Source organism: Drosophila erecta, unplaced genomic scaffold (assembly GCF_003286155.1).
Source record: "Drosophila erecta strain 14021-0224.00,06,07 unplaced genomic scaffold, DereRS2 tig00000305-arrow-arrow-pilon, whole genome shotgun sequence".
NCBI classification, from domain to species: Eukaryota; Metazoa; Arthropoda; class Insecta; order Diptera; family Drosophilidae; genus Drosophila; species Drosophila erecta.
The window spans coordinates 225,694-246,426 of record NW_020825220.1 but is presented as its reverse complement, the minus strand read 5'-3'; the positions used below and the strand labels follow the sequence as shown (position 1 = coordinate 246,426).

Here is a 20,733-nt window from a genome sequence, read left to right as displayed (position 1 = left end):
CATCTTTTATTCGGTATTTTAATAAACTACAAGTTATTAAGTCTGCAATAGTTTTACTGTTCGCAGACGTTGTTAAACTGTGTTTGTTAATGTCACTTTCTAACCCTTTTTCTCGCCTACCATTTTAAATCTTGGCTAACCATCCAAATTCATATTTTCGTTCCATTCTATTGATTTATGTTTTTTTTTCATTTACAAGTGTAGGTCCAAAGAGTTCGATGGTCCTTATACAACCAAGCGTTTCTACGTATCTCTTCTTCGTCCATCGATGGCGTACTGTTCTTTTTTGCCACAGCAAAGTATAACCGACCGAAATTCGTGATAATACAGTGTCCTATATTTGATTTTGAAGCAGTGCATCCATAAAAGTTACCTAGTTATTATTAAATATTACTTAAGCCTGGCGAAAAAAAGGGGATAGGAAAACTTCTGTGACAGCATCGGGATTTCACCGATCAAACCGTGATACTTTTCATTTTGATTTGACATCTGCAGGAGATCTTGACAGAAATAAAATAAAGAAAACAAATGAAATTTATGTGATACATATTTCTCTTTTATTATTACATACATAAATAATTTTTAATAAGTGGAACAATTAAAAGTTTTTAAATAAATTTTTATACTACTGAAACCGGCTTGTCATTTCTTAAATATTCTTCAAAATGTTTATCTTCCATAAGTACTGGATCAAAATCATCAATTATCTGACTTAACGCAGGATTATCCAACATAGTTGTATGATTTCCTTCGATTACCTTCAGTGTTACTGTTCCAGATGTCAGTAACGAAATGCAATAATCTTCATCAATATCTTGCAGAGAAGCTTCAGCTGGCCGGACTAAAGTAATTGGAGATTTAATTTTTGTTATACCATCTAAATCAAAGGAAGCAGCCATTTTTACTCTGTTGAACATGGCTTTTACCATTGTCGAAGAGTATTCCTTGCTGTATATATTTTGCTTTTCAACATATTCCATAAACAGCGACATTTTTTCTGAGAGGCAGTCAACTTGGTGAAAGACTGCGGACACAGATTCCTTAGATTCTTCTGGAAATATATGATTAACAATACTAGAAAAAAGAAGATCGTAAAGGTCGTTATCCGAAAATTGTTCGCCCAAGTGCAGATTAGTAAGTCGTTTCAAAAAATGTGGTGCTCCATCTAATAACATTATATGTCCACGGAACCCAGAATTTTCGAGCAACTCGGCAAGCTGTAAAGCTATAAACGTTCCATATGAATATCCAATGATATAAAAGGGTTCTGTTTGCTTTAAAATGAGCTTAACTTCCTGTAAAATATAATGCAATAATTAATGGGGTGTACATCGTATTTAAAACATGTTATTTACATCAAAGCTTTGGTGTGCCACATCTTTAAGATTTTCCAAATGTGCAAACTGATGAAGCTGTAGAACGATAGCTCGACTTTGCAGATTTGATCCTAATTGGTGCCATGCACGTCCAGCTGTACCCTCTAATCCAGGTATAAAAATGTTTGGTTGAAGGTTCTGCTTTGAGGGTGCTGCAGATGTCTTGAGCGGGATAATTACTTTGTCACAGTTCGCTTCATCGCCTAAGTTTCGAATCAATAGGTCCATTCCCAAAAGCTTATTGTCGGAAGCAAATATCATTTTCTTGCCATCTGTATTTTCTTTTTCCTTAGCGTCAATGAACTCTTGGAGCTTTTGAAAAGTAAGGAGTCGTAAGTCTTGGGGAGTCAAGACTAGCTCGAAGTCGCGTTCTAAAGTTTGCTTAATCTCAACAGCCATTAAGGAATCCATACCCATTTCTGAAAGTGTTGTACCTAACGAAACTGATTTTAAGTCTCGTATTCCCATTATATTCATGACGGCGTCAATAACACTTTCATGCCCAGACCGCAAAGATCGTTTTTCAGCGACGACCATGCTTGAAACAATTGATGCATTACCGATAAGTAAATGGTCAAGTTCCTGAATACATGATGAAATTCGTTGTTGTAGGGTACCTCCTATTTCCATGTCAATTTTGTCCTCTGCCATATCTGCCACCAAGCCCACTTCACCAATTGCACCCCATTGAATAGCTTTACCTGGAAGGCCGTCTCTATTGCGATGCTCAATTATACGTTCCATAACTGAATTGGCCATTCCATAATTTGATTGACTTGCGTTCCCCCGACCACAAGACACACTGGAAAAAACTACAAAATGTTCCAGCTCGGGACAATAAATGCGGGAGAGATCATCTAAGTATTTGGTTGCGATAGCTTTTGGTGCAAAGCATTCTACAAATTTGTTTACATTTTGATTTGGAAAAAGGCAATCTTTTAACACAACTGCGAGATTGAAAATTCCTCCCACTGGGCCCATACCAGTAGCCTCAGAAAGCAGTTGAGTGCATCCCTTTTTTGATGTTATATCTGCGGTGCTGATAGCGACTTCGCAACCATAACTTTTCCAAAGCCTAATTTGAAAATATAAATAAATATAAATAAATTAAAATATAAATTAAATATTGAAATGACTTACGCAATTCTAAATAACTGATAATCTTTTGTAATTCCACGGCTGGAACTAAGCAAAAGTTTTCGTGCTCCACGTAAAGCCATCCAATCAGCCAATTCCATTCCAAAACCTCCTAGGCCACCAGGAATGACATAAGTAAAATTTTGCTTAAAATAAACTTGACTAAGTACGCGGACAGGTAAAGTTGATGGATCATGGGGCTGTTCACGAACTTGAATAACAACTTTTCCTATGTGTTTGCCACCAATCAAATGTCTAAAGGCCTGTTCAATTTCATGAGCAGGGAACACTTTAACGGGTAATGGTTGTATGATTCCTTTAGAAATGTCCAAGTCAATTAGGGCTTTTAAATGCTATTTAAATAAGAGATAAACTTGAGAGATTATATTTCTGTGTTTTTTAATTAACCTATTACCCAAATATCTTCATCAGGAGCCACAAGAAGGCTATCAGCCAAGACCGCATGGAAAGTAATTTCTTTTAAAAAGCAACCCAATCCAATCTTGTTATCGTTGGCCATATCAAATTTTCCAATTTCCAAGAAATGTCCTGACTTTCCAAGGCAACGCAATGAAGCCAGCAGCTTTTCTTCGGATAATGAATTCAAAACAAAGTCCACACCTCTTCCATTCGTCTCACGCTGCACCATAAGCTCGAATGATGTGTCTCGAGAATTTCCAATATGGGTCTCTAAAATTTTAAAAATATTTTTTATTCTATATTAAAATTTATCTAGCCCGGAGTGAAGTATCGGCTTATATATTGCTTGATTAAATCAACGGTGAATGTGAGTAACCAACTCAATACTTGAAAACTGAGTTCCTAGTACTGATGAGATTGACTTGTTACTACCCCAGTAGTCTATTTTCTCAATGTGTAGATTTTTTTAAAGTCTAAGCCAAAACTTATTTCCGAGCTAGAAGAAACTTTTTTTTTTTATAAAATAGGAAGTCTCAAAAATATGTCAAAATTTATGAATATGTAATTTTAAAACATTTTTGAATATTACCTTTAAGTTTCGGAAAGGTGTTTAATAGGAATTCCTTTTTTTGAGCAGTACTACATGTTGTGAAAACTTCCAAGTTATAAGCCAGTGCGACTCGGATAGCGGCTAAACCAATGCCTCCAGTACCAGCATGTATAAGAATGCTTTTTCCTTTTCTGATATCGGTTGCCATAAAGAACGCATAGTATACAGTTATATACACCACTGGCACTGTAGCTGCCTCTTCTAATGACCAGTGATCGGGAATATCCCAAATAAGTTTTGATGGCTTTTCTACATAGGAAGCAACACCACCTTTTACGACCATGCTCATTATTCGACGTCCAGTTAACATATTGATGCCAGAGTATTCAAACCCCAAAACACAGTTTTGATCTATTCGGCTTGAACCATATAATTCAACTGCTAACCGACCAGTTGCTAGCATTACATCTCGAAAATTTAGGGAAGAGAAAGCTATTTTAATCTGACAGTTTTGTGAATCAGAAGGTCCCTTTAGCCATTGCAAGCTCGACAAATCTCCACGTTGAATGACGTTTCCGTAAATGTGATCTAGTCTCTTAGATGGCTGATCACTTTTGAGTAATGGCAAATGCCTATAGTTTCCCCAAGAACCCTTATTAAAGATAAATTTATATATTTTAGGGGAAAAGATATATATACAAATTTAAATGTAAGACTTACATTGCGATAGATGTTAAATGCCAAACCCAACGAATACTGCGTCGAATAAAAAGGGTGAGACAAGTCAAAATCTGGAGCACTGTCATCATCAATAAAAAAACATCTTATCAAATTACCATCAGGTTCCTTTCGCAAACAGTTTACAAGACCAATTAGTCCATTAAATACTTCGTTAAACGAATACACAACAACTGGGGCTTTTGTGATAATTGCAGACTGCAACTCTAAAATCCAGTCAAATGTTTTATCGTACTGAGATACTTTCACTACAACTGGCTGCACTTCTATTTTTTTCGAAATTTTCTGCAACAGGACAACATTTTCTTCAGTTTTATCAATCGAAATTATTGTAATTATACGAAAATACTCCAATATTTTACAAGACACATTTTTAGTAGACTTTTGTCGGAGCACAATATATCCATTGTCGACTAGTACACTGCGAGCAGTCGTAATTTCTTCATGTATTTCGTCTTCTTCATAGCCTCCCAATAAAACAATATGACAATTCGTTTGAGTAGACAAGCTATTATTTTCAATATGAACTCCAGCAATATCCTCCAGATTTTTAGATGTTAAGAGGATATAATCGCCAGTAATGACAGGTAAATCTTGAATTGCTTCAATAAATTCAGTTAACATGAGATTTATTCCATCCGTACCAACTTCTACCACCTTCAATTTTAGGGTAGGATTATTCTCAATAGCGACTTGAACGCAAACACGGGCAGCATTTCTTAAGGAAATAACAGAGGCTGAGGAAAACGGGAGAAATACATATTCCTCAAGAACTGGAACTCCTGGAGGTCTTCGTCTTTGCACTAGACTGGCATGTAACCCGACAATTTCTATTCCACCCGCTGTGATCCGATCGTACATTGGGTCCACATAAACATCAAAAACTCGATTTTCAGGATCCATTTTGGTCATTAAATCAAAATGATGCACTCCATTTATCTTAAGTTTCCGAATTTTGGTGGGTAATAAAAGATTTCGTGAATCAGATCCCAATATCTGAATTTGAAGCATTGCGTCCATGAAGGTAACCCAATTATAATTCCATTGAACCTGTCCAAACAAACCATCTGAACGGGCCAAATGAACGGCTTGAAAAGCGCCATTGTAATGATAACCACGCAATTTTAGCTCCTTGTAAAAATCTTTCTTGGCAATCATGGGAAACTTCGATTTACTTTGGTAATTATAAACCTCGGGAATAGATGGTTTTTCAGTCTCACGGATAATACCGGTAACTACTGAGCTGCCCAATTCTGTTATCTAAATTATGGTTGATTTATGTAAATAAATAAAATATAAATATAAAATATAAATAAAATGTTAAAAATAAATAAAATTGTAAATACCTCAAATTGTCCAGTGCCATAGTGAATCATAACGGTTAACTCCACTTTACCGTTAACTGGCATACTTGTAGCTCTTATGAAACGTATATCCTCGAATTCAACGGGTACATCCATGTAACTAGGCCCATGGTACATAAGTGAAAATGTTTCCCAGACATATTGAAGATAGCATGTAGCTGGAACAAGGATTTTTCCATCTATAATATGTCCACTCAAAAACTCTTCGTTATCGCTCGCTAAGTTAACTGAAAACACGCGTTCTCCGCTGGACTTCGTTTTCATATTCTCGTATTTCGTTACGAACCAGTCCTCACTATGATCCCAACGAATAAGCGAACTAACACAAGGTGTTGTGCGCGAAACGGGAAACTGTATTCTTTCATATAAGTTTGCAACCGGCAGTAAAACTCCATTTAAATATATTCTACAAGACAAACAAAATTATTTATACTTAGTTACAATTTCCGATATAAATTATACATACTTTCCAAGAGCCGACAAAAAAAATGCCGAATTATTTTGGTTACCCCTGTTCGTTAGAGGAATATGTACACCACTAGGCATTGACCTTTTAAGAATAGCTCCTAAAAGTCCATGAGGCGCTACTTCAATAGTTAATGAATTTTTGGGTAACAACGAAAATGTTTCATCAAAAAGTACACTATTTAACAGGTTATTCGTATGATATTCTGCAGAACAAAACATTGCTTGGTCCTTATTCCAGTCGATTTTAGGGACACTAGTACTCAACCATTTCTTAGTTCTAAGTTTAGGATGTGGGATTATTTCCTTCATATATTGAAGTAATGGCGACCCCATATGTGAAATATATTGTGAGTGATAAGCAATATTTGAGCAGGGCACTTCTTTTGCAAAAATGCCCTTCGTTTTTAAATCAGCTACAAATTGGGAAACATCATCAAGTGGACCAGATATGGTGCATGAATCCGGGCCATTATGACAAGCCGTTTCGATGGACTTCGGAAGCATGTGTTGAACAGTTTTATAGCCAAGACCAACCGCTGCCATTGAACCCCTGATTTTTTCGAGGTCCACACTAACTCTTCCTCGATAATAGGCAGCCAAAATCATTTGTTCAGCAGTCAGGCCGCCATCCGCATATGCGCACCCTAATTCGCCTACAGAGTGACCAATAATGTAGTCTGGCTGGAAGTTTAGAGAACGTAAGACATCTGTTAGCCCGATCTGTACAGCGGCAATTCCCACAAACGAATTTAAAATATTAAGGTAAATTTCCGGATCATTGGATGTTAATATATGTATAAGATTAAGGCCTTTGGACAATAATATTTGGTGACAAATTTCAATTGATTCCCGGAAGCGAGGTATTATCATTAACGATGTTCCCATTTCGTTCCACTGTGATCCCATTCCGCTATAAACCCAGACAATGGGGCGCTTAAGGCCAGTGTAATGCTGCACATCTGTTGTCAATGACTTGCATGGTCGAGTACCTTGCTTGGCAAAGATTGCATACCCCCGGAATACCATACCAGACACATCTTCCTCTTGTATATTTTGCAGCAATCCAATAAACTCAGCATCCAACGGATGTTTTTCTACTGCATTAAAAATCTCTTGAACAGCTTCCTCTGTCCTTCCTGCCCATGTGAGTAGCCGCGGCACATCATCTGGTGGTATTCCAAAATTTTGCTTCGACTTTGGGAAACCTTTTAACAGTGCATGTGCATTAGCTCCTCCAAACCCGAAGGAGTTTATCCCAATATAGGGTTTCGGTAGAGGCATTACGTCTTTTACTACAATCAACCTACCCTCTGCTAAGGGTGCAATAACTTGTTTTACCTCCGTAAAGTTTATATTTGGAGCAATTAAGCCAGTTTCAAAAGCAAAGCAAGCTTTTACTAAGGAGCAGATTCCAGAAGCTGCTTCGGAATGGCCAACATTTGACTTCACAGAGCCAACTAATAATGACTCTTCCCTTTGACTACATAAAACATTATCGATTGCTTTGCATTCTTCTGGATCACCGACTACTGTTCCTGTACTGTGAGCTTCCAAGTAGCCCAAGTCACTTGGTTTATGGTCAATATCCTTGTAAAACTGGTCAAGCAACTTCTCTTGCGCAATACCTGACGGATATGTGATACCCTCTGGCTTATATCCATCACAGTTGGTTTTAGAATAAACAACGCTTGCATAAACTCGCTTAGCATCTTTTTTTTTTTGTAAGAATAAGCAATTAATGGTCTCCGATCGAGTGTAACCACTAGCATTCTTATCAAAGGGACGACAAAACCCATCTGGCGCCAGAACGCCTAGCCTAAAATATTAATTTAAAAATAAATTATTTTAAACTGTATTTTCTGGCTTACCGTGCAAACTGAAGAGTTACAAATGGGTGAAGTAGTAAATTAGAACCACCTATGATTGCCGCGTCAATTTCACCATTTCGAATAGCGCTGAACGCATTGTCTAAAGCGTACATCGAACTAGAACAAGCTGTATCAAGTAAAAATGAAGGACCTTCTAGTCCTAAGCAATACGAAATTCTATTAGCCATCATAGCTCGACTGCAGCCAGTGATTCCGAACCCTCCAGAAGAAACCTTTTCATAAAACCAAGTTTTTTCAGATTCAGATATACAAGAGCCTATATACACTCCAGTTTTTGATCCACGTAGGCTTTTTGGATTAACTCCAGAATCTATAACAGCTTCATAAGCTGTCTCAATTAGAATACGTGTTTGCGGATCCATTGTGTGCGCTTGCTTAAAATGAACTCCAAAGAAGGTTGCATCAAACTTTTCAAGTTCACAAATTTTTCCAGATCTTTTTGGTATCTCCGGATTAAAATGACGCCATCGGCGTTCATCATCGTCAACCATATCAATCTGAAATATTGAACATTTTTTTTATTAAATTTAAATATTTAAAAATTATTTTTGAGCTTAATATGGCGAGGAAATGAAAATATGCAAGTAGTCATATTAACAATTTTGGGCGTCGGAATGGGTGTGAAAAATTATATTTTGAAATAAAAATAATATATTTTGGGCATATCTATAGAACTTGGCAAGAAAATAATAAAATCAATTAGATTTTTAAATAGTATGAGCGCGAAAGTTTTGAATAAAATAACCATCAAAACATGAGCTCCTAATTTACTACACTAAAACCTGTAATTGTGCATACGGTATTAGAGTACATTTCCTACGATGAATAATTAATAATTAATTGTCTACCTCTTCAGATTCCCAAACTCTTCAAATTGAACTCGAAGTTTAATAAAGTCACTTTCCAAAATATGCACATACATACATACTTTAAATTCATATATACATATTTAGGTGCATTCCAGTAAGAATGCATAACAAATTTCAAAACTATTTTTAAATATCAAAAAGAATCGGCAAAAAAATCGTAAAAAAAATTATGAGAAACGCTTAAGTCAAGTGTATCATACACCCTTTACTCAGCTAGTAAAAGTGCGAGCGAGAAATTTCACATTTTTTTTACAAATTGATAGGAATAGGGAAAAACAACAATTAAATGAAAAGAAATTAAAAGATGTTTTAAAAGTCTGGGCGTGGTCGTGTCCCTGGAACCTGCATGCTTAATCTCAACTTTCTAGCTTTTACAGTTCCTGGGATCTCGACGTTCATACGGACAGCTGGACATGGCCAGATCGACTCTGGCCTGATCCTGAAGATCCTTCAAGAATATATGTACATATATACTTTACATGGTCAGAAACGCTTCCTTCTGCCTGTTATATACGTTTCAACGAATCTAATATACCCTTTTACTCTATAAGTAACGAGTATAAAAACAAGGTAGAATGCTATAGTCGAGTTCCTAGACTGTTACTCAGCTAGTGGAAGTGCAACCAAGAAACTGCAAAATTTTCCGGAATATCGGTGGAAATTGGGAAAAAATTAATACATAAAATAAAATTAAAATTTTTTAAAAGAGTGGGTGTGACAAATTTGTGCGGGTTGTAGGCGTTATAGTGGGCGTGTCAGCATTAGTCAACAAACTATAGATGCGTCTATGTCTCTGGAATCTGCATGCCTAACCTCTTACTCTACGGGTGGTGGGTATAAAGACGGCCACGCCTACACCCTTTGAAAAGTGTGGTAAATTTTTGTATGTATATAAGTTAACTAAAGCTAACGTCGCTCCCGCGGGCGCATGAAATACGACGACATCGGCATACTGCAACGTAAGCATTATGCCGGATGTCGTTACGTAGCCGGCAGACACTGCTTATTGCGTGGCCGCTACGAATATGAGATCGCAACAATATGTTTCGTTTTCATGCTAGCTCCTAAGTTTGAATTCTTGTATCTTATATTCAGTTCTAATTTTGCCTCCGACGCTACAGCTCCGCTTGGCTCGGTATAATAAAGCTTAAAAAGTAAACTCCTAATCTTTTATTGTCACGGCTCCGCCTGACATCTGATTAGTAAAAGCCGCGCGCGTTAACCGCCGGCAAACCTTTCATAATTGGCGCCCAACCAGTGGTATTTGACAGAGCGTCATTACCCACGAACTTAAAAATCTCTAAAAATCTAAAATCTAACTAAAAGTAAATAAAACTCAGCCACGTCAACAGGGCTGTAGTGACAAACATCAAGTGCCAACAACAAAAACAAGTGCTTGTGACCACTGTTGCTTACAACAGAACAATCTGACAAGTGGCTGCTGCTGACCTACGTCAATACAGGCAGCACAGCGGAAACGTCATTGAACTCGCCTCTTGAGTGCAGTTGGCTGAGGTGCGCTATAGCGCAAATTTAATTTCACGTAACACCGAAGCCGCTGGATCTCTTCGGGCAGCGACTTATCGCCAGATTAGCGCGCAAGCTATCTGGACAGCGGGGAGGCAGAGACAATCAGCGTACAACAACAGACACCGACTTCAGTTTGGGACGCAACACAACACCAAAAAATGTAAGTGGGAACCTTTCTTTAAACTGCTCTAAAACCTGCGAAATAAAAATAAGCATATAAGCACAGTTTTTGCACATGCGCGCACAAATATTTTTTTCCGTCTGCCTTTGTTTCGTTTGTTTTGTTTGGTCGTTCAACGTAATACGATCCGTGGAATTTTGCAACTTTATTGCCCCCATCCTCAAGCGTTGTGTTCGAGTTTTCGTTGTTTATATTAGAGGCATATGACTTCACCCTTCCTCTTCTATAGAACCACTCGCCGACAGTGTAGTGATTCTGACTCTGATTGCGACAATCATCGCATTCGCTTTCCAGTGCCAAGACGCACACCCTCACCCCCACCTCGTCCTACAGACAGCGTCATGGACCCAGACCAGTTGAGACTCATAATACAGGCAGCCGTCACCGCCGCCTTAGCTGAGCAATCCGCTGCAAATAAGGCCTTGCTTGACAAAGTCAACTCAATGTCTCAGCAGCTGGCAGCAGCTGGCAGCAGCGCACATTACGCCACCAAAGGTGCAAGCTAATGCACCCATAGAGATAAGAAATGATATCCGCTGTGACGAGCCATTGGATGCCATCAAATGCTTGCCCGAGTTTGCAGGCGCACATGAATCGTATGTTTCATGGAGACAGGCGGCTCTCGCAGCCTATCGTATTTTTAAGCCGTACGACGGCAGTTCACGCCATTATCAGGCGTTTATAATTATAAGAAACAAAATCAGGGGGGCCGCGGACGTTGTTCTAGCCTCTTTCGGCACAGACGCGATTATAGGTCGCCTCGACTTCACGTACAGCGACAAACGTCCAGTTCACGTAATCGAGCAGGAGTTGGGCACGCTGAGACAAGGTAGCATGTCTCTACTGCAATATTACGATGAAGTCGGCAAAAAACTTACATTGTTGACTAATAAAGTCAACATGTCATACGATCCGGTCCTAGCAAAGGGCCTCGGTGAAAAGTTCCGCGAAGATGCACTACGTGTGTTTGTTTCGGGACTCAAGCGTAGTCTTACAGATGTGCTGTTTTCAGCAAAGCCAAGGGACTTGCCGTCAGCTCTGGCGCTCGCGCAAGAGGTGGAATCGAACCATGAAAGATATGCGGTCGCTGCCAACTTCGCGAGGAGCATTGAAGAAAGAGAACACAAGGCAAGTGCCCAGCAGAGGGTCAAACCCAACAAGCAGAAGCGCAGGCAAGCGGGTCAAAGAACCCACATTTTAGTAGGCAGAACAAGCAGCAGGGCCAATCCGGCCAGCGGAATGCCGAGCAGCAAACTCACGCCAGTGCTCCAGAACCAATGGAGGTGGACCCTTCGCTGTCAAAATTTAGACAGCCCACCCAGGCCTCCGCTGGCGTCAGCAAGCGGTCGGCCATGTCCGATCGCTCTAACGGAAGGGGCAAGCAACAAAGGGTGAATCATGTAACCCAAAATGCTGGACAGGGGCAGAACTCGTACGCCGAAGCCGCCAACGGCGCTGTGGCGCAGATCGAGGACGATGCCGAAAGCGATTCTGACGCCCTCAATTAGACGAAGAGTAGCAGGGCAGGATATGAGCTTCCTCATCGATACCGGCACGTCCAAGAATTACATCAGACCACACAAGGGGTTGCGTGGCGTCCGTCCGGTTAACTCGCAATTCACTTTGCATTCCATCCATGGTTCAACCACCGTCACACAAAAATGCTTTGTTGCGTTGTTCAACGTAAAAGCAACATTCTTCGTTCTACCAGACCTGTCAACCTTCGATGGGATAATCGGTCTCGACTTGTTAGCTCAGGCTGGGGCGTCACTCTGTTTGGCCTCCGGTCAGCTCAAGTGGGGTACGGAAGTTGAGAAAATCTCTGCATTTGTACTGATGTCAACTTAACCGATGTGGATTGCTCAGATGCGCCTGCTTCAGTGCGGGAGACTTTTCGAAAATTATTAAAGGCCAGAAAAAAGGCGTTTGCAGACCCAAACGAGGCCCTGCCATACAATACTTCGGTGGTCGCCACCATCAGAACGGTAAGCGAAGAGCCCATCTATGCCAAGCTATACCCATATCCCATGGGCGTAGCCGACTTCGTTAATAAGGAGATCCAAGATCTTCTAAGAAACGACATAATTCAGAAATCGGTATCTCCCTATAACAACCCCATATGGGTAGCAGATAAAAAGGGCACCGATGATGCGGGCAACCGCAAGAAGCGCTTGGTGATAGACTTTCGCAGGCTTAACGAGCTCACCATTCCCGACAAATACCCCATGCCAAATATATCAATGATACTAGGCAATTTGGGTAAAGCCCGCTATTTTTCGACACTGGATCTCAAATCAGGATATCATCAGGTCGTACTAGCGGAGCGCGATCGCGAGAAAACTTCTTTCTCGGTAAACGGAGGAATGTATGAGTTTAAGAGATTGCCGTTCGGCCTCAGGAACGCCGCCGGCATCTTCCAGCGAACGATCGATGACATCCTACGGGAACAAATAGGCAAATTTTGCTATGTTTATGTTGATGAGGTGATCATCTTCTTGCAAGACGAGGAGGCTCACATCAAACATGTAGAGTGGGTGTTAAAGAGCTTACAAGAAGCGAACATGAGAGTATCAATCGAGAAATCGCGTTTTTTTAAGAAAAGCGTGAGCTTTCTTGGGTTCATAGTCACCAGTAACAGTGCAACAACGGACCCAGAGAAGGTCAAGGCCATAAAAGAATTTCCAGAGGCTAAGACGGTATTCGAAGTCAGATCGTTTCTGGGCCTCGCGAGCTACTATAGGTTTTTCATCAGATACTTCGCTGCTATAGCAAGGCCCATCTCAAACTTATTAAAGGGCGAGAATGGAATAGTTAGTAGGCATAGATCAAGAAACATTCAGGTGCATTTCTCTGAGTCCCAGCGAGAGGCGTTCCAAAAGCTGCGCAATATATTGGCATCAGAAGACGTCATGCTCAGATACCCGGACTATAAGAAGCCATTTGATCTAACGACAGATGCTTCAGCCCATGGTATAGGTGCGGTGTTGTCTCAAGAGGGCCGCCCTATAACAATGATTTCAAGAACTCTTAAAGACAGTGAAGCCAACTACGCGACTAACGAGTTATTGGCCATCGTTTGGGACCTATCTAAACTGCGGCATTACTTGTATGGAGTGAAAGATATAAATATCTTCACTGACCATCAGCCGTTAACATTTTCTGTGTCGGAATCAAACCCAAACGCAAAAATTAAGAGGTGGAAGGCCCGTATAGACGAGTTCAATGCTCGAATATTTTACAAGCCCGGTAAAGAGAACCTGGTACAGACAACAGCTTAAGAGCCCGAACGATTCACAGTGAGGTGTCTCTCACCCACACAATCGAGTCAACAGACAATCCATTGAACTGCTTCCAGAACCAGATAATACTGGTAGAAGCACGTTCCCCGTCTAAAACTACCTTTATTCTATTCGGGAATAAAAGACGCCACACGGTTAACTTCGTCGACAGGGGATCTTTATTAGACGAACTGGTCGACATAATCGTCCCAAGGGCCGTAAACGCCTTCCATTGCGATTTGCACACGCTCGCAATGATACAAGATGAGATAGTCCGGAGGTTCCCAGCCACAAAGTTCTGGCATTGCAGGAACCGTGTCGTGGACGTACTCAGAATCGAAGAAAGAAGGGAAATCTTAACTGCTGAACATAATAGAGCGCACAGAGCAGCGCAAGAAAATGTAAAGCAGGTATTGTCGGAATACTATTTCCCGAAAATGGCCAAGCTGGCCAACGGAATCGCGCAGAATTGCAGGACTTGTGCGAGGGCAAAGTATGACAGGCACCCGAAAAAACAAGAACTCGGTGAAACGCCAATACCGTCACACACAGGGGAAATGTTGCGCATCGACATTTTCTCTACCGACAAAAAGCTTTTCCTCACTTGCGTCGAAAAGTTTTCTAAATTTGCCGTCGTGCAACCCATCGAGAACTATTGAGGACCTGAAGCCAGCGCTGCTTCAGCTCATGAACTTTTTCCCAAGGGCAAAGACCATTTATTGCGACAACGAACCTTCGTTGAAGTCGCACACGATCGTGTCCATGTAACAACTTTGGTGTAAGCGTTACAAACGCACCACCACTGCACAGCACCTCCAACGGGCAGGTGGAGCGTTTCCATAGCACATTACTGGAGCTAGCCAGATGCATAAGGATAGACAAGGGCATGAGTGATACCGGCGAGATAGTAATGTTGGTATAACAAGTCGATTCACTTGGTCATCAACAGGAGACCGGCTGACATCGTCCTAACACACCCTGATGAGCCACAGGTAGAGATCCACAGTAGGATCCAGAAAGCTCAAACCGCGCTAAGGGCCAAAGAAAACGCCTCGCGGCAAAATAGGATATTCGATGTTGGCGAAAAGGTGTGGGAAAAATCCAACCGAAGACTCGGCAACAAGCTCACGCCGTTGTGCGAAGAAAGAGCTGTAGAAGCGGACATGGGGACCACGGTCCTTATTGAGGGGAGGGTGGTCCACAAGGACAATTTAAAATGACGCGCCCAGTAGCGTGGTTAGTGTACCGCTTAATTTTAAATTCTTTTAGCCACTTGGCGTTATTTTTAATAGATCTAAGAGTAGCGCCATCCGCGCACATCATATTCTTAAGCATTTTTATTATTATTGGTGTTGGGTTCCCCCTTGTCTACAGAACAGAAAAATCAATCATTTAAACTTTCACCCACAGGACCAACCTTATCCTTCTCGTATCTCTATCATTGGTATCGGCTCACATCACCGATTATTCGCGCGCCAAATACATTCCCATAGTCGATGGCCAAATCTTGGTGTGGGAGAATTCCGCCTACGTGAGGCACTCCGCGAATCTTTCGGAGTACGCACGTGTGGTAGAGGAGACAGTCAGTCTGCTTGATCACTTCCCGCAGTCACACATGAGAAATTTGCTGAATGTAGATTCAGCACACCTCCGGGACTTGCTGGATGCGCTGGGCGCGCACCATCGAATGGCCAGAAGTTTGGACATCCTGGGCTCCATACTAAAGGTTGTAGCCGGCACACCTGATGCCAGCGATTTGCAAAACAGTAGGGTCGTAGAGGCGCGATTGATCGACGCGAACAATAGGCAAAAAGAAATTAATACAAAAATCCAGAGTCAAATTAATAAACTAACTGCCACCGTCAACTTAATCCTCAAGGCAGCAAAAGCGTCACAAATTGACACCGGTCATTTGTATGAAACGTTGCTCGCGAGAAATAGAATGATCATGATGGAGCTTCAGAATTTAATGTTGGCCGTGACACTTGCAAAAATGAACATTGTTAGCCCAAATATTCTTGATCACGCAGATTTGAGTTCAGTTTGGCTAGAGGAGCCTACCAACACCCCCATAGGGGACCTCATGTCCGTATCGTCCGCAAAAGTTCTGCAGTCCAATAACGCATTACACTTTATCATTAAATTTCCGGTAATTAAGTTCGCCTGTAAGAAAATCTCTGCGTTATCGCAGAGTGCGAAAACGAGATCTACACCGTCAAAGCTTGCACCGCATCAACCACCTTCTGTCAGCTATTATCAGGCAGCTCATGCGCGAAAGAACTTCATGCAGGCGGCGCGGCGCACTGCGAAATACAACCCAGCAGCCTGGATCCCATCACCTATGTAGATGAGGGGATCGTCATCATCAACGACAGGGCCGCCAAGGTACAAGTGGACAACAGCTCTGAAATCTGGGTGCATGGTACGCACCTTGTTACCTTCACCCGACGTGCCGTCATTAACGGAACCCTGTACGTCAACCAGAACCGGATCCAGAGCAGAGTACCGGGGGTAGCAAAATTCCCTCTGCTTAACTAAAGCTAACGTCGCTCCCACGGGCGCATGAAATACGACGACATCGGCATATGCAACGTAAGCATTATGCCGGATGTCGTTACGTAGCCGGTAGACACTGCTTATTGCGTGGCCGCTACGAATATGAGATCGCAACAATATGTTTCGTTTTCATGGTACCTCCTTTCACGCTATAGCTCCGCTTGGCTCGGTATAATAAAGCTTAAAAAGTAAACTCCTAATCTTTTATTGTCACGGCTCCGCCTAACATCTGATTAGTACAATATAATATATATATATATATATATATATATATACTGATAGAAATTTGAAAGACACATACAAAAATTTGCCACATTTTTCAAAACTGTAGGCGTGGCCGTCTTTATACCCACCACCCGTAGGGGAAGAGGCATTAGGCATGCAGATTCCAGAGACATATATATATAAATATCTAAGATTATTTTTACATTTATTATTTTTTTGCCAATTTCGATCAATATGCCAAAAACATTGTTTACCTTTCTCGTTTGCAGTTCCACTAGCTGAGTAACGGGTATCTGATAGTCGAGGAACTCGACTATTGCGCTCTTTTTTTTACTAGATAAGTTAATGGCGTGAAAGGACTTGTATCAAAAGGACTTGTGTCAAAAATGCTATCAAACACTGGTTTTTAGTCAGCCAAATGCAGAAACCCACGTTAAATGCATTCAAGTCAATATATAATGCTGCAGAAGCGTATTTCCGACTTATCAATTTTCATCTTCCTGCCCAAAATTGTAATTAAAAACAATACAACAGGCTACAGATTTCCTCTTCTCCGAAGTCATCGGTCACTCGGAAGCGGACTGACAGACAAAGAAACATGGCTATAAGGACTGGGCTGATCCCGATCTAGGCCTTATATACTTCCTTTACTTTACTAGTAACGCCTATAAATATGAATGTGCCTTGTAAAATTAATAATACAACTAAATAAACAATATAAAACAATTTTATATAAATTGACTGTTGAGAAGAAAATCATTTGTAACATTGTCTAGTAAAGGCATTGTTAAATGAGCTTTTTATAAGATTCTCTTATTCATTCATTGATGGAGAGATGTAGTCATCGTTTTGTGAATATCCTTTTATTATACTTTATTTTTCAATCCTGATCAACAGTCATAGTGTATGTTCTTTTCCAAACCATCTTAACGTTGATATCTACTTCTTCAAACGCTTGATTTATTTCATCCTTCGTTATCATTCTTTGTCTATGACTCTTGCGACACTTTCCGTGATCTTTGCGATAATAAAAATGTTCCGAGACATGTCCTATTTAATAAACAATCAAGCAGGGTCATGTCGGTTAGCAACGAAAACCATCAAAAATTGAGAAGCAAAATAAGCATGTAATAAAAGCTTCAGCAGAGCTGTCTAGCAACAGCATCCTAGCAAAGGCTGGAGTACAAGCGGAGTCAAGGGCTGCCAGGTCAAACGAAAATGGACCTTGGACCCCGGCAAAGCGGAGAGACCGGGAGCTAACGGTACCGCGCTCGACCTTGGACAAACGTTAACGTTCCACACCGTTTGGACATACACAAAGAGGACGCACCGTGAATTAAGGAGACACTTGAGGCCCGGGGCACAGACCCGAGCGCAAAAGCGAGTAAGAACATATTGGATTAAGCTCAATAAGTCCTTTGGTTTCGCCTAAGATAAGAAAACAGTGTTTGTTGAGTTATTTAATAAATCCTGGACCAAATCATTAGTTTCGCTCGATTTCCAAGAAACTGTCATACGTATGCATGGCAAAAAGTTTTATGGCAAACCAATAGAACTTTACAAGGCTGAAAAAATGAAAAAATCTCAAATTTTTCAAAAGTGCGGGCGTGGCAGGTTTGGGCGGCTTGTGGGCGTTAGAGTGGGCGTGGCAAAAAGATTTTTGGCAAACCAATAAAACTTTATAAAGTTAATAAAAAATATCAAATCATTTTTTTTTAATTGCGGGCGTGGCAGTTTTGGTCAGGCGTACGGTGGGCGTGGTAACATTTGGAAACAAACTTGCGCTGAGTATATGTCTCTGGAATATATTTCATACTTTATATAGTCGGAAACGCTTACATCTGCCTGTTACGTACTTTTCAACGAATCTAGTATACCCTTTTACTTTACGAATAAAAATAATAATATATAGTAATAATAATATTTTCGAAAAAATTTGAATGTGCATAAACGTTCAACAGATTGCCTTTTATTTTAGTCTTATAAACAAGGTAATCGTTAAATACCATTTTCGATGAACAGCTTGACCACTTAAAGCACTTGAAAACTGCTTTTATTCCGTATGACGTTTTAAGATGGCACGGAATGGGTTTAATTTGTAAAGACCTTAATGATCATGCACAGGTAATAGGCATTTTCGGTACTTTAACATTAGTTCGTAGTACTAGTAATTATAAGGTTCACCTGAGAATAAGACTAATGGTTTTCTATTATTCGACAATTTATATTTTTCTTTTAGTTTCATCAAAATAGGAATCATAGGAAGTGTCGGAAACTAATTGAAAACACGAAAGGGCACTTGTTACTATATTTTAAAAAACGATGAATTTTCAAACTTTTTTTTTTGTATATCGATAGACATTGTCAAGAAAATAATAACACTTAAAAAAATATAAACATTTTTGAAAAGTGTGGGTTTGACATTTTTTTTGCGTCTTAGGGCTGTTAGAGTGGTCGTCGCCAAAGTCATAGTAATAGAAAGTAGTAAAAATAATAAAACAACGAAAAATGTAAGCTTCGGCAGGAATAAGTTTATATACCTTTTCAGAATTAAGGTATTTAATAAAAGAAAAACTGTTTTATACCGAGTAAGAACAATTGATAGTCAACAAAATTATGATTTCCATTAATTAGGTACTAATTTTGAAAAAACAAACAAAACAGCTGCTTCAGGGCTATACTAATATGCTATAGCCCTTCTATATGCTATAGAAATATGCACAACAAAATCAAAACATTTTTAAGGTGGAGTCACAGTTTTTGGCGGCTTTTGGACATTTGTCTGAAACAAGCTTCGTCTCTAGAATCTGCAGGCCTAATCTTAATGATCGACTATACTTTATAGGGCGGCAATGCTCCATTTTACCTGTTACACACTTTTGAAAGAATGCTTTTATTAAACGAATATTGACATGGAACAAAAATAATAGTACTGTTGTTTTTCAAAGTGTTCTTAATCGTATTAACCAGATTTTTTCAACATATAAATTTGTTTTTTATTTGATCAAAGTCGGTGTACTATATTATGTAGCTGCCAGAGAACAGTCTCAAAATTACTTGTTAATAAATGCAAAAGAAATTATACACGAAGATCTGTGATTCAGAGACAGAAAAAGTTTTTTTTTCATTTTATTATTTTTTCCCCAATTTCTACTGATATTCCAGAAAATTTCAAAATTCTCGTTAGCACTTTCACTGAGTAAAGAGTATCTGATAGTCGGGCAACTCGACTATAGCATTCTATATTTTTTAAATAAAAAGCGGATAATTATATTTTAAACAATAAAATGTATACCCTTACAAGAGGAATATTTAATAAAGATAGGTGCGTATACGGAGCGATAAGCAGACCGACAGACATATTGGGCTAGTAATCCTGATCAAAAATAAATATATATTACTGTGTAGGGAAACGCTTTCTTCTACCTGTTATATACATAATTTCAAACAAAGATAAATATCCGTTTTACTCGGCGAGTAACAGGTATAATAATATTCTCGAACAAATTTGAAAGTGCATAATGGTTCAACAGATTGCCCAATTTTTTGGTGTAATCGTTAAAATGCATTTTCGATGAAAAGCTTGACCACTTAAAGCACTTGAAAACAGCTTTTATTGCATATGTTCTAAGATGGCACTGAATGGGTTCAATTTGTAAAGACCTTAATAATCACGCACAGGTAAAACACGTTTTCCGTACACTAACATTAAGGTACGCACTGATCCGGCCAGGTTCTGTATATACATAAGTTACTACTATACTTATGCTCAGGAAATTAATATTGTCTTTCACGCATATGCACTTATGTAAATATCTTAATAATCAAGACCTTGTCACAGTCGAGAATTTTGTTTACTTTCGTTTTTTAATTCAGTTGTATGTGAATCCTAAAGTACATTTTTTGACGTGTTTTACATTTACCTTGTTGTAAAGCTTATATTGGTATTCTGTTACGTTGCGGCAGTTCGGAAATTTTCCTGCCATTCCAGATATTACTATATCATCACCGTTAGTATCAGGAAACGATCTAGAATATTTCTTATTTTTGGTTGACTCCATTTTTATTAAAATTTTTTTTATTAATTCTGTTAAATCAATAGTTTTTTATATTTGATGCAATTGTTAGCTCCCCTCTAAATAAAATAAATAA

General features: G+C 39.6%; 1 protein-coding gene across 1 annotated transcript; it reads right to left on the bottom strand.

Moving 5' to 3' along the window:
* Positions 1–534: 534 nt before the first annotated feature.
* LOC6543504 (fatty acid synthase) lies at positions 535–20,733 on the bottom strand. The gene is made up of 10 exons (XM_026983508.1): positions 20,505–20,733; positions 7,922–8,439; positions 6,052–7,869; positions 5,568–5,991; positions 4,204–5,481; positions 3,523–4,135; positions 2,929–3,203; positions 2,517–2,866; positions 1,356–2,451; positions 535–1,295 (listed from the first exon to the last, which is right to left on the bottom strand). Exons 1-10 carry the CDS (start codon positions 20,640–20,642, stop codon positions 621–623), a joined length of 7,185 nt encoding a protein of 2,394 aa, XP_026839309.1. The 5' UTR covers positions 20,643–20,733; the 3' UTR covers positions 535–620.